The sequence below is a fragment of the Mirounga angustirostris genome, unplaced genomic scaffold (genome assembly GCF_029215605.1).
Source record: "Mirounga angustirostris isolate CCGP_5_RB_7025 unplaced genomic scaffold, mMirAng1.0.hap1 SCAF_9, whole genome shotgun sequence".
In the NCBI taxonomy this organism is placed as follows: domain Eukaryota; kingdom Metazoa; phylum Chordata; class Mammalia; order Carnivora; family Phocidae; genus Mirounga; species Mirounga angustirostris.
Genome location: NW_026991717.1, coordinates 72,793,932 through 72,819,120, shown reverse-complemented (window position 1 = coordinate 72,819,120; position 25,189 = coordinate 72,793,932). Strand labels below are relative to the sequence as shown.

Genomic DNA, 25,189 nt, shown 5'->3' with positions numbered 1-25,189 from the left:
TGTCATATGATAAGCAGTTTATGGAACTAGAAAGTCTTTTCACCTAAAGAAAAGCTTAATTTGAGTGAGGGATTGAATATATGAAAAGTAGATCCAAATATTTGAAGAGCTATAGCATGGAACAAGAATTTGTTTGTTCCGTGCAGTCTGAAGGGCAGAGCCTGGAATTAAGAGAGCAAATAAGGAAAGTCAGTCTATTCCCTGCTTGAGGCACAGGAGCTGAGGGTACAGATAGGGTTGATGCAGAGGGCAGAAGTCCTGGACCTTCAGGATTCCTTGGCAACTCTGTGAATTTCGCATATCTTCCCAGAAAACAAGGGCAAAGAAGCTTCTAGAAGCAAGTTGTGTTCAATGCTAACATGAGGCCAACACAGTGAAAGCAGAGAGAAAACCTCAGGTGGGAGGAACGCGGTCATGAGGGCCCTTTCAGGAGAAGTTTCAGTGCTCAATTTGTCAGCACATATACTAAAATGGGAACAATACAGAAAAGATTAGCAGGGCCCTGTGCAAAGATGACACAAATTCATGAAGTGTTCCATATTTTTATTGTACACCTAAAACTAATATAACACTGTATGTTAATTAAACTTCAATTGTTTAAAAAAGATTACTTGAGAGAGAGAGAGAGAGAGAGAGAACATGAGCAGTGGGGAGGGGCAGAGAGAGAGGGAGAAGCAGACTCCCCGCTGAGGGGGAAGCCCCAAGAAGATAAAGATGGGGCTTGATCCCAGGACCCTGAGATCATGACCTGAGCAGAGGGCAAACATAACCTACTGAGCCACCCAGGTGCTCCCCTCTTTTTTTAAAGGAGAAGTTTCAGGGGCGCCTGGGTGGCTCAGTTGGTTGGGCGTCTGCCTTCTGCTCGGGTCATGGTCCCAGGGTCCTGGGATCGAGTCCGCGTCGGGCTCCCTGCTTGGTGGGGAGCCTGCTTCTTCTTCTCCCTCTGCTGCTCCCCCTGCTTGTGTTCTCTCGCTCTCTCTGTCAAATAAATAAATTAAAAATCTTAAAAAAAAATAGAGGAGAAGTTTCAGTAAATGTCTGGGTTGCCTCCACAGATGTGGAGTTTAGCTTAAAAAGAAATGACTGATTGGAAAAAAAAGAAAGAAAGAAATGACTGGTTGGGGTGCCTCGCTGGCTCAGTCAGAGAGCATTCCACTCTTGATCTGGGGGTTGTGAGTTCGAACCCCATTTTGGGTGTAGAGATTACTTAAATGAATAAATAACTTTAAAAAACTTTAAAAAAATGACTAGTGAAGGAATGCAGACAGCTGTTGAAAAACTTTAGCTTGACAGAAAAGGGGGATATGAGGGAACTCATTCAAGGCTGCAGCAATATCCAGGAGAGAGCTTTTCAAGATGTGGAAACTTCTGTGTTTGAAGGGAGTGGGGATTAAAGACCCTGCCATATGGTTATAGGAGCAAGTTTCCTTACACTTTGGAAAGAATGAGATGCTGGGTTGGAGACACACCTCGGAGGTTTGGAACAACCTCAAATCATGTCCATTTTGGGGATGTCTGGTAGATTACAAAGTTAAATACTAAGATGGTTTTGAAGATACTTAGTATATTTTATTAATTAATTAATTATTTATTTAGATTTTATTTTTTAAGTAATCATTAAACCCAACATGAGGCTTGAATTTAACAACCCCGAAATCACATATTCTACTTGAGTCACATATTCTACTTGACTGAGCCAGCCAGGTGCCCCAATACTTGGTGTATTTTTTTTTTTTTAAGATTTTATTTATTTATTTGAGAGAGAGAATGAGAGAGAGCACATGAGAAGGGGGAGGGTCAGAGGGAGAAGCAGACTCCCTGCGGAGCAGGGAGCCCGACGCGGGACTCGATCCAGGGACTCCAGGATCATGACCTGAGCCGAAGGCAGTCGCTTAACCAACTGAGCCACCCAGGCGCCCTACTTGGTGTATTTTAAATGTTTCTATTTAACAAATGAAAACCCTTAGCATAAACACAGCAATAATATAGTGATAGTTACAAAATACCTACAGGCATTTTTTTTTTTTTTTAAGTACAAGATTGAAGAGCCCTATAAATGTGAGACTGGGATTAAAGGATCCTCCTGGGGTGAGGATGAGGTTAGGGTGGGGATGAGGTTAGGAGGATGAGTGCAGGTTAGAGGCGCCCCAAGAGGAGGCATGACCTCCAAAGGCCTCAGGGAAGTGACACAGAAATGCTCACTCTCGGATAAAGGAGGCAGGGAGGCCGGCTTGTCTTGGCACTTCGGTCAAAGGTCAAAGCATTCCGAGGTCGGGCCCAGGGGAAGGGCATCGTGGAGCGATCAGTGTCTGAGGCGTCCACAGGGGGGCAGCGTGGCGACTCGGAGGAGCTCTGAGAGGGCCCCGAAGTGGCCCCTTACTTCCTCCCACACCCCAACTCCACTCCCTCTTCCTTCCCGTTGTTATTCGAGGGCTGCCCACCAACCCCCGCAACAGGGACAGCTGAGGGAAACTCTGACTTTTTCTTCTCTGCAGCTGGAAGGCCAAGGCTTGTCATCCTGTTGCGCCCATAGTCCCACCCCTTTAAGTACAGGTGTCCTGGGTGGAAACATGGAAAGTGGAAAGGGGGCAGGAACAGTCTGGCGCTATCCGGTATCCGTGGCCCGTGGCGGGGACCTGGCTTGGCCCATGCCTCTCAGGCTTGGTTCACAGCGCCAACACCTAGCACAAGGGGGCGCTATCGCCCCGCAAACCCTGCCCGGCTGGTCTCTGCCCCAGAGTGGGGGGTGGCCAGCCGGAGAGTGGGGTGGGTGTTCTTCTGGGCCCCTTGTCCAGCTTTCCTCCACCCAGAATTTAGATGCAGTTTTGTGCAGGCAAGGGGTGGGGGGGCTCTTCCAGAGACTCTGGGGACAACTGGCAGGTGTCGTCAGGAGGAGAGAACTTTGTGTGGGCCCCCCAGGCCAGGGTCCAGAGCAGGCTGGCCTGAGGGTACCGCCTGAAGGGTTGGTATTTCCAGAAGCTCTGGGTTAACACAACCCATTGCTGATCACTCCCAGATTAAGGGCAGGCTGTGGGGGACACATGAGGAGGCCATAGGGACAAATGTTTAGGAATTATGAACCCATTACCTTGATATATTTTTCTTTCTTTTTTTAACTTTTCAAAGATTGAGGTGAAATATACAGTCAAGTTCATGAAATGTACTAAAACCTACAGCTCAATGATTTTTTACAATACGTATACATAATACTTCTATACTTATGTGTACAGTACTTATATATTCCCAGCTACAGCTGTTTGCTTGTGTAATTCACAACTTTCACTGGCAATATAAGTCAACAAACTTTTTTTTTCCCTTTTTTAAAGATTTTATTTATTTGTTTGTCAGAGAGAGAGCGCACAAGCAGGGGGAGCGGCAGGCAGAGGGAGAAGCAGGCTCCTCGCTGAGCAGGGAGCCCATTCGGGACTCAATCCCGGGACCCTGGGATCACGACCTGAGCCGAAGGCAGATGCTTAAATGACTGAGCCACCCAGGCATCCCTTTAAGTCAACAAACTTTTTTTTTTTTTTAAGATTTTATTTATCTATTCATGAGAGACAGAGAGAGAGAGGCAGAGGCAGAGGGAGAAGCAGGCTCCAGGGAGCCCAATGCGGGACTCAATCCCAGGACTCGAGGATCATGACCTGAGCTGAAGGCAGACGCCCAACTGACTGAGCCACCCAGGCATTCCTTTAAGTCAACAAACTTTTATTAAGGGACTCTGGCGTGCCTAGCACCATACTACTCCTTTGTAAGGAAGCGAGGACAGAACATGTTTGTCCCGTGGCTGTGGTGGGGTCAGTATTATTGTGAATCATAGTCATTCCTTGACAGAAGTATCCCATCAGTGCCCTGGAGGGCTGCGGCAGGCTGTGTGATCTGCTTGCAGTGGCCATATTTTTCGAATCCAAAGTGGGAGGAATTGTCTGCCATGTCTGAATACACTAATGCACAGAACCCCAGGAAGATAATATTATTGGATCCAGAATATACGGTCAGGGCAACCACACTCCGAGCACAGAGCCAGACACTGAGTGGCCAAGGAGAGCATTTTTGGGAATTGATTTTGCTCTCTGGCCTGGTGCTCCATGTCTCTGGAAGCTGAGCAAAGGGTGACGTCTTTGACCACAGGCTGGATCGAAATGAGCTGGAGCTTGTCGCGTGTGTGTGAATCCGCTAGGCCTTTGGAGGCACCAGTCTTTTCCCCTCCCTTGTGGTCATCCTGGCCTTGCCCCACCCACACCCCTTCCTGCCCCAAATCAGGGAAGTGCCCCAATTGGGAAGTGAAGTGTGTGAGCCTGCAGGATGTGACCCATGGTGAGGCAGCTCCCACACCTGGTCTGGTCCCTGAGTCAATGAGCTACTTCAGGAAGTCCTTCCGCCAATTCACTGCAGTGTGGACACCTCTTCTGGGCCATCTCTTGCCCCTCCCCACTCAGGTGTGGGTCTGTGGGGGCAGGAAACTGGTCTCCTCCTCCTCTAAGCCACAAAGGGCCCACTGGAAAAATAAGGTACCCTGGGGGAGCGGGGGAGTGCTGCCTCAGCATGGAGGCAGTGGAAGCTGCTCCCTTGGGGTGTGGCAACGGCCCTGCCCTGGGGTGCCCAATCCTGCCATAAAGGCCCTGGTTCCAGGACTGGTGAGGGACAGAGGAGGACAGAGGGGGCTGGGCCTGGCTGGGGAAGGCTGGCCTGGAAGGCGCTCAGCCTTCGGCCCTGGGCCAGGGTGGAAAGTATGTGTGTGAGCTCATTTGAAAGGTGGCTTCTGGCCAGTCAGGCCTGCCTCCTTTCCAGGCCCCAAGTGCCCAGCCCCCTTGAAGGCGGCCTCTGGGTCTCCCCAGTCTCCCAAGACTGTCTGAGGGGCAAAGGCCGAAAGCCCCAGGTTAGGTGTGCAGGCATTGGTCTCCTAAAGGAAGTTAATTCCGATTTGGGGGCTGGGTAAGAAGGGGGTACAGGGACTGCAGGACAATGGATTAGCCTTGACTGGGGTTCCCTTGGGGCCTTAGGGAACGAGAAGGCTCTCATCCTCCTAGGCCCTCGTCACAGCCATTCACCAGCCCCATCCCTCCCCTAGCTGCTGCCATTCGTGCCCCCCAGTCCTTCTGGCTTCTGAGTCCTTCCTGCTGCTTCCTTCCTTCCCTCAGAGTCCCTGTCCCTGTCCCCCAAAAGGGAGGTGACTGCAGGCAAAGCGGGTTCCTGAGGGGGAGCCCTTCTGCCGCATTCCTACTCCCCATGCTGATGCTGCTGCAGGAACAAGAAGCGAGCACTCGTGGGCCATCAGATCCCCAGAACACACACTGCCACACATACCCAGCCACGCAGGGGCCACACTGGAAGAGACACCCAGAGACACGGGCAGAATCTACCTACACAAGGAAGAAAAAAAAAAATCAGACAGACCTGGGTTTTCATTTTGGACTACCGAGCTACGACCTTAAGGAAGTCTTTTTTTTTTTTTTAAGATTTTATTTATTTATTTGCGAGAGAGAGAATGAGAGACAGAGAGCATGAGAGGGAAGAGGGCCAGAGGGAGAAGCAGACTCCCTGCCGAGCAGGGACCCTGATGCGGGACTCGATCCAGGGACTCCAGGATCATGACCTGAGCCGAAGGCAGTCGCCCAACCAACTGAGCCACCCAGGCGCCCCGACCTTAAGGAAGTCTTACCTGGGCCTCAGTTTCCAAACCTGTAACACAGGGGCAGTGGTCATGCCTGTGTCATTAGGTGTCACGAGGACCTCAGCAAATGTTGGGTTTTTGACCACCTCCCTTTGGCTGGAAAGGGAAGTGGCAGTACGGAGGGGAAAGAGGACTGGGAAGGCTGTCAGCGTGCAGGGAAGGGGCCTCAGGGGAGCGACAGTGAAGGACCAGCAGGGCTGGGCAGGTTGTGCGTGAGGGGTCACTCTGCTCAGTCCTCTCTTCTCTAGAGGGCCCAGCTCGTTCTTCGATCTTCCCTTCTCGTGTCGCTGACCCGGCACCTGGCTGGCAGCCTGGGAGGTGTGGGCCCCGCTGGTGGCAGGAGCCCTGGGGAAGGGAGTCTGTGGCTCCCCCCCTCAAACGTGTGGGGTGCCGTGGTGGGCCGAGCAGTGCCTCTCCTCAGCGCTTGCCCCTGCCGCAGTCCCCTCTGAAGCCGCTTCCCTGGGTTCTGCCCAAAGCTCCTCGCAGATTCCCCTTGGCTCCCTCCTGGCTGCTCTAGCTCACATGTGCTGCTTTCGAATACAGGAACTTGGAACCTTAGAAATTGGGTCAGGCCCAACGGACAAAGCGGGGTAGGGCCAGGGAAAGCGGCCTTTTCAGGTCTCTCGGCAAGCAGCAGGGACCTCTGTTCTCCCCTCACCCTGCCTGACCCTGTGCGATCAGCAAGGCACCTCCCAGGGTCTCTGGCGGCCTCCCTGGGCTGGATCCTTCAGGCCCAGGGCACGTCAGAAGCACGGGACCTTGCCGGCCTCCACCCCACAATTCTCCCTGCTCGGGAAGCCTCTTCCACCTCTTTCCCCCTTTGTCTCTGGTCCTCCATTCCCATCTCTCCCCCTTGGCTTCAGAGAGCATCTTGTGATTCCAGAATCAGGGCCAAACAATTTCCTCGTGATGGGGAAACCGCACTCCAGCCGTGGCAGCCCTAGGCTCCCCCTCCTCTTCCCTCTGGCAGTCCCCCCCTCCCCAGGCTCCACGACTGGCTCCAGCTGTGTTTTGCAGAACTCCCGCTGGATAACATCTGTAATTGCCTCCAGATGTGGGCCACAAAAACACAAAGGGGCCATGAGCTCATCTTTGAGCTCCTTGCAACATGCATAGCCCCCTGCCTCCCCCCAACCCCAAGACAACCCCTGACTTTCCCAGGCCAGCTTCCCTGGGTCACCATCCCCTCCGGTGAGGGTGGCAGGGAGGTGGTGTCCAAATCCACTGAGATACACAGGCTGTGCCAACAGCTGTTGGCAGGAGAGGTGGAGGAGGCCAGGCATAGGGTCAGGGTCCCTGGCTGGCAGAGAGGTGGGGTACCCCTTCTGCCAAAGCAATCACACCAACCAGCCCTGAAGAGCAGTTGGATAGAACCACCGGCCTTAGGTGGGGCCAGCGCTCTTGGAGGAAGGCCGAGGAGGGGGCCTGGGCTGGAGCCCAGGGAGGGCTGGGCTAAGGCAGGAAGGGAAGGGGAGGAAGAAAGAGGGCTGCTCCCCTTCAGCTGAGCTGACTCAGCAACTGAGCTATTCCTCCCTCCAGGCTGGTTTCGGAGGAAGGGTGGGTCGACAGCCTGGGAACCCTGTCTGGGGCAGCAGTTTCGAAGAAACAAAGCCTTGTTATTCTTCCCTTCCGACCTGACCGTCTTGCCTCTCCTGGGCAATTGGGGTGAGATTCCTGTTTTGCCAGAGATAGGCTGCTCTTAATTGGCCACGGGCAACTGTCTGTCCTTCCTGGGTGTTCCTTCTGCCCCTGCAGCTGGAGCCCCCCAGGTCTAGAAGAGGCTTAGATGCGGAGGGCTTGGGGTCAAGGGCCTGCCTGAGGTCAAAGATGATCCTGGGAGTCCCCAGCAGCAGAAAGAGAGGTCTGAGGAAACGGAGGTTCTGTGGCCAGATCATGGGACAGGGTAATGCAATTTAGGAAGATTTTCCGAGTGGCCTCAGCTTGACCACTTCCTCTTGCCTTTGCAGCTCTGGGCCTTGAAGGTAACCCCTTAGCTGGGTTGGGAGAGAGTGGCTGGGTTCTGGACCACTTCCCTGCCTCCATGGAGTAGGTATGCCCTCCTTCCCAGCTATGGCCCTGAATCCCCATTGTCCACCAAGAATAAACATATTCCTTTATGAAAAATACCGAAACCCCACGTCACAGAAAACACCGGTTACAGGCATGCTTTCCATTCACCTCTCTGAGAGAAGGCAGCCACACAAAGAATGTGAAACACCATTTATTCTTTGTGGAAAGGTTGAACAAGGTCAAAAATGTCCTTAGAGGGCACTGACCCAGCCCCGCCCTGCAGGTTCCTGGGGTCGGATGCCTCTGCCCCCCCACCCCCACCCTTCCCATGCCCCTTGTTAACAAAAAGGAACGATTTGAAGGGAATTCATATATAATAATTATAATAAAAATATACATTAAACAAAACAAAAAAAAAAACCCAAACAAGACAAATTTAGCCGAACTGCCAGCACCGTTCACCCCCCACACCCCCCCCCCACCCCACCCCCGACATTCCTCCCCTCTCCCTGCCCCCACAGGGTCTCACTCTCCCAAGTCCCCGGTACCATGACCACCTCTGGTGGCCAGAGGAGACTTTGAATGGGTGGGCTGGGTGGGGGAGAGGAGGCAGGACACCGGAAGGATGGGCTGAGGGGCAGGGGCATCAGGAAGTGAGGGGCTTACCTGACGAGACCCACCCAGGCACCTGCCCCCTCACTGAAGCCAGCTGAGGCTGCCGCCCCTGGTCGCCTCCCTAATTAGATGGCCACCCTCATGAAGGTCCCAAGTCACCAGTCCCTGGATGTGTATCCTCTCTGCTCCTTTCTCTGGGCTCCCCACCCTTCCCATACGTGTACTCTGGTTGGAGGAAGGGCACCAACGTGGAGTAGGTGTGCCTTTCTCCGGCCCTTCCTCAGAGCTCCGATAAAATATGCCCTCCCCTGGGTACACAGCCCACCTTGTGGTGTCCCTGCTGGCCTGGCCTGCCCGGCCCCCGGCCCTCCACTCCCACTGCACCTCCCCCAGTTAGCCTTTTGGTCCTGTCCTATCCCCCTGACTGCTCTGCCCCTTGGTCCCTATCCCAGCTGCCTGCATTTGAGCAAGAGTCTTTTTCTGTGGCCTTCAGGCTCACCCCCAGGGCTCCAGACAGTCTCTCTCCTTGCCCCCCACCCCCTTCCGGTAGCTGCAGCCCCTGGTTTCAGCTCCTCTAACCCTGACATCCCCAGCCAAGGCTGACATTTGCGGGGGTAGGACTGTCAAGGGTTTCTCCAGCTCCTTATGGCTCAGGCTCCTGGGGAAGTTCTTGGGGCCAGGCGGGGCAGAGGCAGATCTTTGCTGCGGAGGGGACTGACTCTGAGCTTTCCTCCCAAGGTCTTAGGGTGGCTGTGTGGCCCTCCCCAACCACCCCCCCAACCGCTCCTACTCTCTCAGGGTCGGTCTCCCCCTCAACAAGACGAGATTCCTTTAAGCCAGAAAGAGTGGTAGGAGGTTGCCAATGGGGTGCACCCGGGGGCTTGTGGGGCTGGAGTGCCCAGAGCCTCCTGAGGTCAGAGTTCAGAGGTTAAAGTTACGTCAGGGAAAGGAAAAGGAGCAGATGACCCCATCTGACCTTTGCCAGCGAGGTCTGAGGGTCCTGCCTTCAAGTGCAGAGCCAAGACATTCAGATGGGGCTGGACACACACCAAGCTACAGAGGCCCCTGGGCGGACGGGGGACCCATGGAGGGAAGAAGCAATGCCAGGGCTGAGGCTGACAGAGGCGGTGGCGGGACAAAGAAGCAGGGAGGCGGGGGGCGGGGGGGGGAGGGGGCCTGGGACAGGTGGGAGCAGCCCACCCACCACCACCTGCTGCCGCTGGCCGTCGGAGGCCAAGTCCTCGTGGTCGGAGTGGGCGGGCGGCAGTGGGGGTCAGACCTTGTCCAGCAGGGAGCGCTGGCAATACAGCAGTCGTTTCGGGGTCCCGTGGCGTCTGAAGAAGACGACGGCGAGCCCCACCGCCAGCACCAGGAGCAGCAGCAGCACGGGCAGAACCACGGCGGCCGCGCTCACCGCCCCGCTGCCCTCTTCGTCCACCTCGATGATGATCACCTCCGTCTCCTCCTCCGTCCCCTCGTCCGGCCGGCCGCCCGCCGCCGGGCAGCCCATCCAGTCCCGCAGGGCTGACTTGGGGTAGCCTGGCTCTACCTTCAGCTTCTGGTTGTTGAACTTCCAGTACTTGTTGCCCTTGTAGAAGTACGTGAAGACTGCCGGGGGCAGCAAGAAGGCGGCGGGGGAAAGCCACAGAGAGGGAAGAGCGGAAAGAAAATCTGTGAGTCGTGCGAGCCAGCTGAGTTCATCCCTCAGCCTCTGGGAACATCAGTGGCCTCAGCTGTAAACCGGGCTAGTTCTAGTACCAGGCTGGAAGGGCGCGGGGGCTTGGGGATCCGATGTGCGGAAAGCACTTTGCTCAGAGCCTGGCACAAGGCAAGGGTTCCGGCGTCCTCGTCAACACTGCTTTCCCGACCATACTGTCCTGTCCGGCTTGCCGCCCCTTCTCCCTTAGCCCGCTGTCCCCATCCTCCCCTCACGGACACCTCCCTCGCCCCTCACCTTCATCGCTGCCCATGAAGGACCCTCTGGGAGACTCAGGGATTCCTTCCCAGACCTTGATATTTTTGGGGTACTCGCTGTCCACTGCCCTGAGCTCCTCGTTGAAACGGTAGTACCTGGGGGAGAGGAGGGGAGGGGAAGCAGTCGGGCACTGGGCCTGTCCTCAGGGGGTAGCGGGGCCCAGGACTAAATTCACCAGTGAGCAAAGGGTGGCTACGGACAGGGCGCGGGACAGGGGTTTTGAGTAATGAGGGCCTGCAGCTGGAAGGGGCGGAAGGTGGGGGTGGATGGGAGGTCCCAGGCTGCAAGGAGCCGCCACTAGCCTTTAATGACAGTGCCTGGCAGCTGGGGTGGAGGCACGGTGCTGGGGGCAGGAGGCGCCAAATGACCAGGTCTGCAGTGGTGACCCGGTCACTTCCCACTCACTCGGCACCTAATGGAGGCTGTCTGTTGCCAGGCAACAGCAGAGGCTCAGGCAGCAACTAACTTGTCCAGGGAACCATCCCCGGGGTAGGTGGGTCTTTCTCCAGAATCGAGGGAATCTGGTGGTGGTGTCTGAGCGGGGAGGCCTGGGGCCAAGGGGCTGAGGTCTCACTTGTTTCCCCGGAAGAAGTAGGTCTTTCCATTGGGCATCCAGAAGAGAGCGGCATCAATTTTGTCAGTAGGCAGTCCTCGGCCCAGCTCCTTGATGTGCTTGGGGTAGCCAGGTTCCAGGGCAGCTTCGTCGAACACCCAGTGCTTGTCTCCTGCAGAGGAGAAAGGAGGGCAGGATCAGGGTTCCCCTGGGGCTCTCGGGTCTTCGGAGGAGATGAGTGGAACCCACTCCTCCCAGAAGACTCTTCCCATAGCCAGAGAACGCGGGCAGAATGCCTGGTTACCTTTGAAGAAGACAAACTTGCCATCTTTCCTCTCGTAGGCAGTGTTGATAGATGCAGGCAGGCCCCGCCAGAACTGTCCGATGGGCATGGGGTATCCATCCATCACTTGGTTATTCCTTACCCTCCAGAACCAGCGCTCCTAGAAGGCGTCGAGGTGGGGACAGTACATTCTGTCTTATAGCTAGTCCTCTGGCTTGGTCCCCAAAGCTTCCCACTGTCTCAGTTCTAGTTCTCAGTCCTCCTGTTGCTGTTTCCACCCAGCCTGCTGGGCTTAGAGCCCTCCCATCCCCCACAGCGGCCCCCTTCTTCCTCTCACCTTGAAGACAAACATCTCCCCTCGGAGCACAGCCACGGTGTCAAAGTTCCCGTCACAGATGTTGGGCCCATAGGTGGGGTTTTTGGGCTTATCGGGGACAGAGGGCCTGGAGGTCGTCCTGGGTTGAGGGGGCATCTTGGTGGGGGACCCTGACTGACTCCCTGGTGTAGAGAACATGAGAGGCACTTCAGACTTTGTGGCAGAGGGGGAGGACAGAACAGGCGTATGGGCAGACAATCCCCTTGGAAAGGTGTGGATGGCCCTTTGCAGGGAGGCTGAAGCAATCAGGTGGGAAAGGACGGGAAAGGTGGACTCAAAAGTGGGAGAAGAAATAATGTAAAAAAAAGAAAAAAGTGGGAGTGGGTGGTGGGTGGAGGCAGGGGGCAGACCGTAGGGCGTGGGGGAAGGGAAGGGATGCACAGGTCAGAGAGACCAGGAGGGGAGAAGGAGCAGATGTGGGCATAGATTACTCACCGTAAAGTTGCTGGATGCCCCGGCGGTCGTCATCGGGCAGCACGAAGTTCTCTGTGTCCATCCACTGGTAAAAGGGCGCCATGATGGCCGAGGGATCATTGGAATGCTCAAGGCCCAGGGCATGGCCCAGCTCGTGCACAGCCACCAGAAAGATGTCATTCCCTGGAGTGATGGGGAGGATGATGAGGGCAGCCTGGGTCCCTTCCCTCAGACTCCCTGCTTTCCCACCAGAGGCTTCGTTTTCACACCTGAGCCTGCTTGTCATGTTTTCCACCCCAAAAGCCACAAAGCCAGTCAGCAATCTATTCTGGTTGGAGGTGAGAGGGTGCTCTGGGGCCAGATACCAATCCCAGGAAGGCGTGTATTAAGGGAAGTTGAGGTCCCATCTGGGCCCCAGGTTCTCCCAGGAGCTAGAGGTGACATTTGCCCAGAGAAGTGGGAAGTCTTTGACTGGGAAGTCAATTATTGGGTGACAAAGGGACCAGATATAAGTGGAGCAAAATAAGGATCCTGCTTTCACTGGAAGTCAGACTAGGAGATCTTTGTAGCCCAGAGACTTGGGGGTTTGAGGTTTGGGGAGGAGGCAGGAGAACCGCCCCCACTACAAATGGTACTGACACTCCCCAAAATAAATGAGTCCCAGGGCTACTTCGCTCACCATTCAGATCCTCATTCCTGACAGTCCAGGGCTCGGCAGAGTCAAAGTGGGTGTCCCCTCCGATGTTGGGGCCCGGGAAATAGGCATGGGCCAGGAAGCCACCCTCGCCATCAAAAGGTGTGCTGTCACCATGGAAACCCTCAGCGAAGAAGATCATGATGTCTGCCTGCTTCTCATGGCCCTCTCGGATATAGGCATAGGGCACCTCTCGGAAACGAAGTGGTGTGGCGCTCTCCCACACACGGAATGCCTTGCGAATGGCCTCGAATGTGGCATACTCGCCCACCTTGGGGGTGTAATTCTGGATGCTGAGGTCCAGCCACATGGGGAGAGGATGGGAGTGTGTTAGGATCACAACCGATACAATTCTCCTTCTCTGTACTTTCCCAGGCCTGACTGAACCGCCCAGCCACCTTTGCTGCCTGGCTCTTCCTGCAGCCTCGTGCGGGATGCCTCTGCCCCAAGAACTGAGGGCTCAGGGGCCCCCCAGGCTTTGGCTTTCTGGCCCTGGGGTGCACCCCCCACAGGCTGCACCTTCCTGCAGGATTACAGCCCCATTCCTCCCCACTCCCAAGGATGCTTCACAGGGATCGAGGTGAGTAGGACAGGAGGCCTGAGTCTGTTAGCACAGCTGATAGGGAGGGTGACCCTGATGTGAGAAAGGCAACTTGCCTGCTGGACTCACCAGAAAGTGATCTCATTATGCTGCCATTTGAGGCCCTGGATGGCATAGCGCTTCCTTCGAACATTGGCCTTGATCTCAGCCCCGAACTTATCGGGAACACCACAGCGGGGACGCCTCATGGCCCTAGGCAGTGAGGACTGTGGTCAGGGCAGCATATTAAAGAGAAAGGTCTTCAGAGGAGAGGGGAAGTGCCTGGCCTCGGAAGGGCCAAGGTTACGGGGTCAGGGTGAATAGGAGAGGGTGGGGACCAGCGTCTGACCAGCGTGTGGGGTTGGGGGAGGGGGCAGGCGTGCAGGTAGCAATGTCCCTGTGCTCAGTGTTGTCGCTGGGTGCCATGCAGGATTCCTGCCAGGGTCTAGCACTTACTTCATGGTGTCTGCATCAGCCTTGCCCGTCACGCGCAGACCATAGAACTTCTGCATGGCAGCGATGGCAGCTGAGAAGGACTGGGGGGAGCGCTGTGTGTGCGTGCGCAGATCCCCGGGGGGCAGATAGCCATACTGCTGCAGCCAGGCCTGCAGGGAGAGGAGTGTGGCTTCGAGCATCTCCACTTGGCCCGAGGGGAGCCTCGGCCTCCCCCTGGTATCTGGCATGCACCCTTGGCTTAGGAGGAAAGGGCAACGAGCTCCCAGCCTGGCTCTGGCAGTGGGGCTGGAGGAGTTCCCAGGTTGGACCTGAACTCTGGCCCAGGCCCCAGTATGACTTGTCCTCTCGGGGCTGTGGGCTCAAACAGGGGTGGGGAGCCACGGCTCTGGACTTTGGCTGTAACTCTTGAGAATGGGAGCCCAGAGGGCTTAACTGAGTCCTAGGATGTCTTCTCAGAGCTGAGATTCCTTCCAGTACTTTCCTCCTCTGTGTCAGTGTTCTTGTAAATATAGCATGTCCTACCTGCGAGTGGGTTGTTCTCATGATGGGTGGAGGCAGGGAGGCTGAGGGGGCTCTCTTTTGGTCCTGGTATGAGACCCTCTTGGGACAGGGATGCCATGCCTCCAGGACCCTCACAGCTGTTATCTTTTTAGAAAGGAGAGTGCGGAACAGGAGCTAGGGCTGAGGCTGGCTGCTGAGACCGGAAGCTAGGACCTTTGGAGGTGGTGGGGGTGTGATCCAGCCACAGAGCTAGGATCCTGCCTCTGTCCGTATCCAAGCGCCTGACCTAGGGCTTGCGTCCTAAAGGCCCATTTGAGGTTCTCAGTAGAGGGAGTGGGAGATGGGGGTAGTGGTAGAGACTCGGTGACAGTATTGTACTTGAGGTATGTTGTGAATTGTTCATAATATAAAGGCTGGCATATTGCCTTAACATAAAGTTAGGTTTTCAGTATTTGATTGAAAGGCACATAGAATACGGCCTTTATTGCAAGAACAATGGAGTATTTTCCTAAAGCCTGAAAAGTAAAATGAGCCAAGTTATATATGGAATATGAAGATACTCGGATTCTCCAGTGGAGATACTACTTTGGTCCCTGCTCCAGCTTCGCCTTCCTCAGGAGTTCAGAGGGGGCCTGCGGGTTGCCTAGGATGGAAGCTCGGAGCGTAGAGGCCGCCGCTGGGTGCCACAACCCCTATCCCAGGTCGTCAGGATGGATCTTCCCGAGGCCCTTCACCTCTAGGCCCAGGCCCTGGGGGCGGAGCAGTGCTCCTGCACTGGGGCTGGGGGTGATTCAGGAGCAGCTGACCGGGGACATGTGCCCGCGAGGACAAGAATTGCAACAGGGTTCTGGGAAGTGATCCCCCAAGGCTGATGGGAGTTAGGGCCCGAGATGTAAACAACCCAGCCTTTCCCCAGCCGATGGGCCTGGCCAGAACAACCTTAGCACTCCCCGCCTCTGAGAGCGCCTCCTCAGGGGTAGAGGAGGGAGCCAAGCTTAACCTCTGGCAGACCACGTGGGAGCAGAGCGGGGTGCTGCCTACCTGGCTGCTGTCCGCAGGCGCTGCAGACGTGCCCTGACCTGTGCTGGCTGATGCCACAGCCAGTGGCCTGGGAGTACTTGGGCACGCGGGAAACCCCCTTTGCCCTTAGCCTCACCTGTGGGGCACACACCCCGCAGGCCCATGACCCCTGGTCGGGGAGCGGCTGCTTCAGCTTTGGAGAAGGATGGGAGTGGCCTACTCCTGGAGCTGGAAGTCAGGAGGACTTAAGTCAGGCCCCCTCAACCCTCGGGGAACGAAACTGAGGGGAATTCTCTGAGGGTAGAATGACAGAATGGAGGGTGGCAGAGACGTGGGGAGATCCACATCCAGGAGCTCTGGGATAAATCCCTCTCCCTGATGAGTCTTTCAAGAAAGTAGGCAGGTCTAAATATTCACACCCACAACGTCCACCCCATATACAAAAGAGAAAAATGGAGACTTGTGAGAATCAGAGATCTCGGAGTCTGAGCGAGACTTAGGCAAGAAAGGGACTTCCCTGCAGTCAAGAGAGCCTCGAGGCCTGGAAAGGAAGTGCCCCCATCCCTCTCCTCCCAGGCCTAGGCTCTGAGCAAAGCAAGAACCACAGAGAAGACTAGGAGGTGAGGTAGGAACCACAGAAGAGAGGACTCTTGTGTCTGCGGCTGGGTGGGGGGGAAGGGCCAAGTGCCAGACAGGCCTCGGGAGGAGAGGGCTGTCCTGGAGCTGGTGCAGGACTCTGGAGGCCTGGTGGGAGGGACCCGGCTGCCTGAGGCCTGGCTACCCCAGCTCACCCTCTAGATTGGCCTGGAGAGGGAGCAACTATGTTAGGTCAAAAAACTCAGTTGGCTGGCTTTGTCTTGGAAAACTGAGTGGTCTGGAGGTATTCCCTTAGGGGAGAAGTCCAGAGAACCCCTCCCACCTCTGGCCTAGGAGTCCCGGAGAAGGTGGGTGGGTTGGGGGAAACTTTGGCAAACTCCAGCAGGCCCTGGATGGGAGCCTCTGGGCCTGTTCCTCCCTCCTTCTGCCTCCCACCCCTCCGTAGCCCAGAAGCAAATGGTGGTTCTGGCACTGGGACTGCCCATGACCCACTTAAAACAGGGCCAGGGCTGCCGCCCCTCCCCTAGGGGGCCTAGTGGGGCAGGGGAGGGAAGGCAGGGCAGGCAAAGTTGGCAGTGGGCAGCCCCCAGATGCCCAGGCTTCTTTTGTTAGGAGTTCTCCTTGCAGGCCTCCGATGAAGACTCCAGGCTCCAGGCAGGGGAGAGGATGCCCCCTCCTGCTGGACCGTGTCAGGCTTAGCCCCAGGGCAGATCTGCACTCTCCCTGGTCACCCCCACTCCTAGGGCCACGCTTTGCTTCTCAACCTCAGATCCCTTCGGGACAGAGAGAGTGTGTTCTTTCTGGAGATGTTTCCTCCGGGGGTGGGTCCAGGGCCAGGACCAAGAGGGAGGAAGCCAAGTCCAGATCCCTTCCCCCTTCTGGGGCCCTTCCCGGCCCCTCCCGACCGCACCCAGGCCCTGCCGGGCTGAGTGGGTTGGGATGGCCCAAAATAAGAAGCTGATCAAATTCGTCTCCCACCTTCACCCCAAAATAAGAGAGAGAGAGTGAGAAAGAGAGGAAAAACCTCCCCAGACAACTCCCACGCGGCTTCCTCCCGGGCCGGTGGGACAGCGTCGGGGAATGGGTTGGGGGGGCGACCGAGGCAGTCGAGACACGTGCGGGTGCCCTGGGCCCGGCCCTCTCCCCACTCCCCAGTGCGATGCCCTCAGTCTCCCTGCAATTAGCACAGAAAAGCCATTAAGAAAAGCAACTAGAAGAGCCTAAAGGCGCCGCTGCGGGGGTGGTGGTGGTGGTGGGGGTGGTGGTGAGGGGGGGCAGAGGGAGGAGGCGGCCTCCGGGCGAACCCCCGGCTCACAAGGAGAGCTTTGTGTGTCCGGAGAGGCGGCCAGGGCGCCAGCTCCGCGACCTTCGACGCCAGGGCTCCGGGCCGCGACACAGAGGGGTCGGCGCGGAGAGGCGGGGTGGGCTGGGGGCCGGGGCGGCTCGGCCGTCCAGCCCCGACCCCACCTGGCGGCGGCCGCATCCGCCCAGGGCCCGGACCGCCCGGGAGGCGCGCAGCGTGGGGGGCCCCGGAGCCGCGGCGCCGTCCCCCCGAGCCTTCCCCGGCCGGCGGGCGCGGGCGGGAGAGCGCTGGAGGGCTGGAAAGTTGAAGAAACAACGGACTCGCGCACAGGACAAGAAACCAGGGCAGAGCCGGGGCTGAGCGGAGTCCCAAGTATTTAGCAAGCTCCCTCCTGGTTCTGGAGCTGAGCTCAGAGCCCGGGGGACCGGGGAGGGTGCGGGTGGGCCCCAGCTGTAAAGCTCTTCCCAGGAAAGGACTGGGAAAGCAAGTCGGCGGCGGCGGCGGCGGCGGGCGGGAGGGGGGCTGGCAGGGGGAGGCAGAAGTTGGATCGACTTGGAAGTTTGGAGCTGAGGAGGGAAAGGAAAGGGAGGGGGTTGCTGCGGGCTGGAGCGGCCGAGACCCCGAGCGCCCTGCTCTCCAAAGAGGGGGCTGTCCCCTTGGAGACCCCCGGCTCGCCTCCCCGGCGGGCGCGACTGCCGGCAGGGCCGGGGAGCTCACTTACTTCGGGGCTGAAGCTGCTTTGGGCCGAGCTGAGGGAGGCGAACGCGGTGGCGAGCGTGAGCAGGGGGAGCAGCAGACCGCCGGTGGGCCGTGGGGCAGGAGACATGGTCCGCGACCGTCCCGGCAGCCAGCCGTGCGGGCTCCGCGGCGGGGGCCCAAGCCCTGGGGTCGCGCCGCCACTCCCTTGGGGCGCCTTTGTCTTCGGTGGGCACTGAATTTGGATTCCTCGAGCGCTGTCCGCTTGGAGATGAGGGGATTGTTCTTGAAAGCGCCTGTTTGCTCGTCCCCTCTTTCCCGTTTTTTGATCTTTCTTCTGCTTAGTCTGCGAACTGCATCGCGAGCCCTCTCTCACTCCTCTGGTCCCTCCCTTCTCCCACAGCCTCTCCGCCCCCGCGCCAATGCCCTCCTTTCCCGTGCGGACGTGGTTGTTTCAGCCTGAATCCAATTACAGCCAAGAGCCGGGTAAAAAAACCCCAAAGTTGCCTTTCTGTGGTGGAGGCTGCCATCTGCAGGGATTGAGGCCACAGCTAAGGACGGGGGTCTGGGGTGGGTGGGGGGGACCCAGGGGATGGGATGTGGGAGACTTTCTCCCCCTAAGCATATTTTAGGTGGCTTGATTCTTCTGGTATTCAGCGTTTGTTTCACCTCAGAGTGGAAGTACTGGGAGGCTCAGCGGCTCGGGCAGATAAGTTCAGAGTCTGGGATGCTGCTGGTAGGGGTCTTCCATGTCCACCACACCTGGGTTGGAGATTGTCTGCTGGGACCTGTGGCTCCACCAAATTGAAACTATGCCCCTTGTTCTGGACAACCACCTCCATCCCTCTCCTGCTCAAAACCTGCAACAGTAACAAAACCCAACTACCCATCAATCAGCTCCACAACCACGCTGGTCCCATCCTTGTGGAAAAGACAAATGCACTCCCTTAATTATCATCATTTGCAATCTGGCTGCTCCTTAAACTGGCTGGGGAGGAAGGAGGTGCAAGGCCATGGAATGTGGGGAAAGGCAAATCAAGTTCAGGGAAACTGTTAGACAAGAGAGATTGGGAGTTCAGACTTTGGGGTTTAGTTTCCCCTCCACAGTGGAAAAAGGCAATTCCTTGAGGTAGTAAAATCTTCAGGGACTGCCTAAACCAGAGAACAAAAGGTGGAGATATGCAGGGCAGGGGGAGAACCAGGGCAGGGGGAGGGAGAGCTAAAGCTGACAGTGGGGAAGAGAGACAGATAAGAGGCTGGGAGCTAGATCTGGAAAAGCAGCCCAAAAGAAGCAGGAAAAGTGTGGGAGACAGAAAACTCGACCATCAGCGAAATCTAAGATCCCAGAATTGCATTGGTCAGCGAGAGAGGAAGGAGGTAGTGGGGGTAAGAAGGGAGGGAAAGAAAGCAAGGGAAGGCATAAAGGAGGCTGGACAGAATTTAGGTCAGGTGGGAAGCTCCAGCAATACTAGAGATCCAGGAACTATTACAAGTTTGTGGCAGGAAAATGGAAAGAAAGCCCAGTGCTCTATATTGCAATGGGAGCAGAGGCCCTTTTCTCCCAGAATCCATGATCAATAATGGGAAAGGTTTCCCTGGGTCCTGGGCAGCTTCCGGGTTTGTGGGCGATATATGATGGATATTGGGTACCCATGCCACAGTGACCGATTGGGGGCTGAGCCCCTCCAGGGCTCCCCTACACAAATTGGGGTCGAGAGGTACAGGCCTCTCTCTGACCAGGCTCTGGAATTCAGCCAGAACAACAGAAACCTCAGGATCCAACTCTTCAGCAGACACGCAACACCCAAGTCTGGTTCTTCCCATGTCAGCCTTCCCCGCGGGGGTATCCTCTTGGGCCCTGTATCTGAAGTTTAGGGAAACTGACACCAGTTGCTTGCCAAGAAATGGACCTCAGCCGGAAAGCCTTTTCCATCAAAACATTTATTAAATGAGTAACTGCATTCAGCCTGAGCTGTGTACGGGCTGTTAAAGGCTTGAGTGCCTAGCTAAAACCAGGGGAGCTGCTACCCCTTTTCCATGTTCGCAGAGCAGCTACTGTTCACAGTTGGGCCAGTCCTATGGCCTGCAAAGGGGGTAAGTATCCCAGAGCAGGATTCCACTGAACTGGAATGGGGCCAGGGATGAGGGCACTAGGCCAACTCCTCCAGGCAGTGATCTGACAGGCGGTTCTTCCCAGTGTCCAAGCTCTTGTGCTCTGAAGATAGGTGGGCAACGTGAAGGCTCTCTCTCCTGGCTGGGATGAGGCATGGAGGTGATAGAGAAGAAAACCAGAGAGAGGCTGGGAAAGGGAGACAGGAACTGCTTTTATGGACTTGGTCATGGGTTCTGCAGGAGAGCCCCTTTGGGTTTAAGAGCATTTTTCTGCTTCCTTTCTTCTTCCTGCAACTTCTCCTGCTGCCTAAGCTGCCATGCCTGTAATCCAGCATCCATTTCCTGTGACAGCAGTACAACTCGTCTCTGAAACAGACAGGAAAACAGGGTGGATAACATCTGGGGCTTGAGCTCTGCACCATATATCCTTTCACTCACAGATCAAAGCCAGAGGTTTCAGCTGGAAAATGACACTGCTGACTGGGGAAGGGGACCGGGTCCTGGGATGGGAAGCAGGAGGAGGCAAAATGCAGGGCAGAACAGCTACTACTCGTTCCGGCCCTGGGAGTGCCCCACTCTCTTCCTCCCTTCTCGCAGTACCATAAAAACCTCTAGCTGTTAAAACGCTGGTGTAGAGGGTACGTGTGAGCTTAGGTGTCAGCACAGTTCAAGCCAAATTAAAATGTAAATTTTTCCCCTCCAAGTACACACAGGTTGCCCTGACTGGGGCTCTAGCCACTCACTGCAAACTTCTCCCTTTGGGCTTTTCTTCGAAGCTGGCCTTTCATCGGAGGTGCAGGGCGGCCATCTGTAGATGGAAGTGAAGAAAAAGACAGATATTAGAGATGGCTGGCAGCACCCTGTGAAGGCACTGGAATAGGAACAAGGGAAGAACCGGTCTCTAGTTCCTCTCTCCCATTTCACAGCTGTGGTGGCTTCGTTCTCCAAAAACCCATCCCTCAGTGTCAAGGGTAAGGTATGCCAAGAATAAGCTCTGAGGCATACTCCTAACTCTATTTCACTTACCCGTCGTTATCCTGGAATGGTCCTTTGCAGTGCTGAATCTCTTGTTTTATCTTCCCCCCGCCCCAAAGTTTTTATTTATTTGAGAGAGAGAGCATGCAGGAGGAGGGGCAGAGGGAGAGGGAGAAAATCTCAAGCAGACTCCCCACTGAGTTCAGAGCCTGACTTGGGGCTCAGTCTGGGACTTAATCTTAAGATCTCGACCTTGAGATCATGACCTAAACCAAAATCAAGAGTCTAATGCTTAACTGACTGAGCCACCCAGGCGCCCCTCTCCTGTTTTATCTTTAGAAACCCTCCACTCAGGCAATCTGATCACTGTTCTACTCATCATGAGTCTTTGCTAAATTCCATCTCACTCCTCAACGAAATGCTCTCTTTTCCTTTCCTTTCAGCCCAGTTCTTGTCCTTAGGCCCCCCCCTAAAGCTCTATCTGCCCAGAAACCCTACTCTGACCTCTTCAACTCTGTTACCCCTCTCCTGAAAGAAGTGCCTATTGGGGCACCTGGGTGGCTCAGTAAGCATCTGCCTTAGGCTCACAATCCTGGAGTCCCTGGATGGAGCTCACTGCATCAGCCTCCCTGCTCAGCAGGAAGTCTGCTTTTCCCTCTCCCTCTGCCCCTCCCCCTGCTTGTGGTCTCTGTGGCTCTCTTTCTCTCAAATAAATAAATAAAATCTTTTAAAAAAAGTGCCTACCAATGATTTAATATTCATCTATTTGCCTTGGGATATTTGTTGTACTATTGTTTTTTTGCTTCATTTGGCCATCTCAAATTCTTTTGGAAAGGGGTAGAGCAATGAAGTATTATTTTTTAAGATTTTATTTACTTGAGAGACAGCACACCTGCGGGAGACAGCACGAGTGGGGGGAGGGTCAGAGGGAGAAGCAGACTCCTGCTGAGCAGGGAGCTCAATCCAAGGACCCCGAGATCATGACCTGAGCCAAAGGCAGACGCTTAACCGGTTGAGCCACCCAGGCACCCCTATTATTTAATTTTTAAAATGTCCATGCTGTTTTCTCAGCTAGACTTTCACAGACTATGTCCCTAGGTTTCCCTGTAGTACAGTGTAAGCACATAAGCACATCCTACAAATTCCAGAAATACCTGCTGGCTTGGTGAAAAATGCAGTACCTGACCTGAAGTCGATTATAATGAAGATGAAGAAAAAGGACACTTACTTTCTACAAAATAAGAAACAGTGAAAACTTTGCCCAAAAGTTTTGTGGAAACTGAGAGATACAATTAAGTAACATGTCCAAGACCACAATGTCAGCAAGTACAGAAGCCTGAATTAAGAATCAATTCCAGAGTCTTTCCAATCTTCCATACTACTTTTAGGAGATGCTGGGTTTCCCGCAGTAAGTAACAAGTGGAAAAAATCTTTACCATCCTTCTGAGGATCATACTCCTATAGAATCCAATAGGGTATTAGTATCCAGGTCTCTGTCCTGTTGAAGGGGGCCTCGCCCCTACCCAGTTCTAGTCCTTGCTTTGCTATTACCTAGCTGTGTGATCACAGGAACTCTGAGGTCTCAATTTCCCCACCTGTAGACTGGAGTCCCACATTGGCAGTGGGGAGTGGCTTCGACTTTTCTAAGATCCCTCCCTTCTAGGGGTAATACCTATTTTTTCTTTCTTTCCTTTTCCCTCCTTTTTTTAATCCCCCCTAAGTAAAGAGAAGAAACTTTTCTGAAAGGAGCCCTCCATCCTCAATCCTCACCCTTCTAACCCCTCTCTCTGAGATGTTCACTTTAGGCAGCCTTTCAAAGAGCTCTCTCTCCATCTGGTACCAAATTTTCAACAATGTACTCACCACACTGAACGGTGGGTCTTTCTAACTTTTTAAAAACCGTCCCACCACGAGAAACGTAAAAATCTTGTCACTCCCTCCCCCGGGGCGCCCCCAAATAGAATTATCTTCTGCTCATCCCCACAAGATCCTGTCTAGCTTTACTTTCCACAGACCTAGTTTAATTTACAAAATAAATAACTGGGCTTCTTCCCCCAACTCCAAATATAAAGTTCAATACGTTGTCCACTAGACCCATCCCCACCTTGACCCCCTTCTCCCGCCGCCCTCCGTGCAGGGGCGTTCCCTGTGGGCGAAACTGAATCAACTGTCAGGTCAGCGCTCACCCGCGTAAGACCAGTCCGGGAGCTCGGTAAGGGGCCCGTAGCCGGAGGGGTTGGCAGCCAGGCCCTGCCTGGGTGGAGAAAAACAGTGCGGTGAGGATTCGGCCCTGCTTCTGGCTTCCCAGTACCCCCCCCAGTACCCCCCCCCAGTACCCCCCAGAGCCGCACTAGACCGGCACTCACTGGAGTCGCCACTGGCTGCCCGCCCGAGCCGCCGCGCTGCTGTGCAGCCTCCGGACACCTGCAGGGAAAACAGGGCAGAATTGGAGCAGAGGCCATGCAGTCAACTCAGGGGTCCTAGACTTGGCCCCGCGGACTCCACACCCACTTACTCAAAAGCAGAGTACCTATAGCTGCCATACTGAGGCCGCGGTGCCGGAAGTGGGCGTGGCCGCGGTGGCCACGCGCGACGCTGCAGGGGAAGTCGGAGGCCGCCATCTTGAATCTGGGATTCAATCACGGGCCCCGCCATCTTGGGGCATTGTACGGAAGAGAGGACAGGAGTGTGATCGGGGTTTTTGCGGGAGAGCGGTTGGTCTGCGTATGAATCGCTAGTAATGGTTACATCCTCCGTGGAAGTCGTGTCCTAGGCTGAACCATTTTGAACCGCTCCAGCCACCTCTGCGCAGCGGTGTCTAGTCCTTTGGAATTTATGCCATTATCTTAGAGGAGTATTTACTTCATTCTGCCTTCTTCTGCATCACTGTAACGTTTTTCCCAGCCTAATATTTCGCAGTCAAATCTAGAATGAATAAGAAAATTTGGGTTTCCGTCCTTGTTTATTCAACAAAATTGAAGAGCTTATATGTGACAAGCATTGTATTAGGTGCAGGGGATTCTGGGGAGAGCAAGGCAGACGTCATCACTCTTCTGATAAGAGCCCCGGGTCTAGAGAGAGAAGACAATAAATATCACACACATTACGGTTAATAGTACCGCTGAGATTGTAGAGGAGCAGAGGGAGAAGGAGAAAGAATCCCAAGCAGACTCCGTGCTGAGTGAGGAGTCAGACACCGGTCTCAGTCTTCCAGCCCTGAGATTAGAACCAGAGCCGAAACCATGCTTAACCGACCGCACCACCCCGGGGCTTCAGGACAGTAAGATACTTCGAGAGAGACAACATTCACATAACTTTTATTACAGTATATTGTTATAACTTTTTCTTACTGTTGTTAATCGCTTGCTATGCCTAATTTATAAATTAAACTTTATCATAGGTATGTCTGTATAGGAAAAAAACATACATAGGGTTTGGTAGTATCCACGGTTTCAGACGTCCGCTGGGGTTCTTGGAAAGTATCCTCTGTGGATAAGATGGGACTACACTGTATAAGTACATAGTAAACACAGATCTGTGACTTCTTCCCTCTTTTTAAATCATTATTTGTCTTGGGGAATCCATTTATTCTTAATTTCTTCGTGAAAAAAAAAAAACAACCCCTTAATATATCACATTTCTGAAAACATTAAAGAATGGTAATGTAAGTGCAAATGCTTTATACATGGTGAAGCTCCTACAAAAGTGCCCATTACTCTGTGCTAGGCTAGACACTTAATATGGGGGCTGGGAGAAACTGAGGGAGTGGTGCAATGGCCTATCTGGAAGTTTATCATTTCCTTCTGCATGACTGGGAAGTTTTTCCACAGGAGGTGGCTCGGGGCTGTGCTTTGAAAGAGGGGAAGGGTGGATCCTGGTTTAAGAAGTAAAAGCAGCTGTTTCAATAACAATAAGAATGGTATAGGCTAGGGCTGAACCAGAAGAAAGGATGGGAACAAAAGAACCTGGGCTATAAGCCAAAAGATGGATCCCCAAAACTAAGCAAGGGCAATTAGACAATAAAGAACTATCGCCATCTTACATTCATACACTTCATTTTCACTTATGGAAACACTTCTATATAGGTGATTTCACATGATTTTCATAATAAACTGTAAAGTAGATAAGACAGTCCAGGAAACAATCATTGTACAGATGGCTTGTAGTTTTCAGAGATCAGGAAATTGAATCAAAACGTGGCTGTGGATTTATTGTTTTACAGTTGCAATAATGACTGAATGCCACTTTCCCAGGCCTGGCTTCATATACCTTTGGCTGGTTCTGAGAAAGACAGCTGAGGTAGACAGCGCTTGGAATCCCATTTACATAGTTTACAGTTGGCAAGTCAAATAGTA

At 54.6% G+C, this 25,189-nt stretch overlaps 3 protein-coding genes and 1 non-coding gene across 9 annotated transcripts in view; 2 read left to right on the top strand and 2 right to left on the bottom strand.

The window, feature by feature from the left end:
- SLC7A7 (solute carrier family 7 member 7) overlaps positions 1 to 25,189 on the top strand; it is a 93,282-nt gene that overhangs the window by 29,581 nt on the left and 38,512 nt on the right. For 4 of the 5 annotated variants that reach the window (XM_064570811.1, XM_064570812.1, XM_064570808.1 and 1 more), the window contains one exon: positions 12,970 to 13,174. Coding sequence is in view for 1 of the 5 variants with exons in the window: in XM_064570812.1 (XP_064426882.1) it covers positions 13,156 to 13,174 (19 nt within the window). In the remaining 4 variants the exon portion in view is untranslated. Of the gene's footprint in view, positions 1 to 12,969; positions 13,175 to 22,030; positions 22,243 to 25,189 lie in introns of those variants that run through there. The other variant, XM_045900518.3, reaches the window with a different exon arrangement.
- On the top strand, positions 442 to 545 carry LOC123862571 (U6 spliceosomal RNA). The gene has a single exon (XR_006795273.1). It is a non-coding gene; the product is annotated as a U6 spliceosomal RNA (small nuclear RNA).
- On the bottom strand, positions 8,268 to 18,144 carry MMP14 (matrix metallopeptidase 14). The gene is made up of 10 exons (XM_045900526.3): positions 17,773 to 18,144; positions 13,631 to 13,779; positions 13,265 to 13,387; positions 12,580 to 12,887; positions 11,922 to 12,083; positions 11,448 to 11,608; positions 11,132 to 11,270; positions 10,849 to 10,999; positions 10,254 to 10,369; positions 8,268 to 9,907 (listed from the first exon to the last, which is right to left on the bottom strand). The coding sequence occupies exons 1-10, from the start codon at positions 17,875 to 17,877 to the stop codon at positions 9,573 to 9,575; spliced, it is 1,749 nt and encodes a 582-aa protein (XP_045756482.1). The 5' UTR covers positions 17,878 to 18,144; the 3' UTR covers positions 8,268 to 9,572.
- On the bottom strand, positions 19,670 to 23,468 carry MRPL52 (mitochondrial ribosomal protein L52). Of its 2 annotated transcripts, none has more exons than XM_045900525.2 (5): positions 23,365 to 23,468; positions 23,201 to 23,258; positions 23,021 to 23,088; positions 20,603 to 20,667; positions 19,670 to 20,225 (listed from the first exon to the last, which is right to left on the bottom strand). In XM_045900525.2, the coding sequence occupies exons 1-5, from the start codon at positions 23,453 to 23,455 to the stop codon at positions 20,085 to 20,087; spliced, it is 423 nt and encodes a 140-aa protein (XP_045756481.2). In that variant the 5' UTR covers positions 23,456 to 23,468; the 3' UTR covers positions 19,670 to 20,084. The 2 variants fall into 2 exon arrangements, with proteins under 2 accessions (XP_045756481.2, XP_045756480.1); XM_045900524.2 differs by having other exon boundaries at positions 23,350 to 23,449.

Bases quoted from the DNA above. Each gene is read 5' to 3' on its own strand.
- MMP14 (XM_045900526.3), bottom strand. From the start codon at position 17,877: ATGTCTCCTGCCCCACGGCCCACCGGCGGTCTGCTGCTCCCCCTGCTC. The intron at 12,084-12,579 runs GTGAGCGAAGTA...CCATCACTCCAG, and splicing joins CAGGAATGAGGATCTGAATG to GGAATGACATCTTTCTGGTG. The intron at 11,271-11,447 runs GTGAGAGGAAGA...GACGCCTTCTAG, and splicing joins GGGAGATGTTTGTCTTCAAG to GAGCGCTGGTTCTGGAGGGT.
- MRPL52 (XM_045900525.2), bottom strand. From the start codon at position 23,455: ATGGCGGCCTCCGACTTCCCCTGCAGCGTCGCGCGTGGCCACCGCGGC. The intron at 23,259-23,364 runs GTACTCTGCTTT...TTTTCCCTGCAG, and splicing joins CCTCAGTATGGCAGCTATAG to GTGTCCGGAGGCTGCACAGC. The intron at 23,089-23,200 runs GTGAGTGCCGGT...TTCTCCACCCAG, and splicing joins GGCAGCCAGTGGCGACTCCA to GCAGGGCCTGGCTGCCAACC.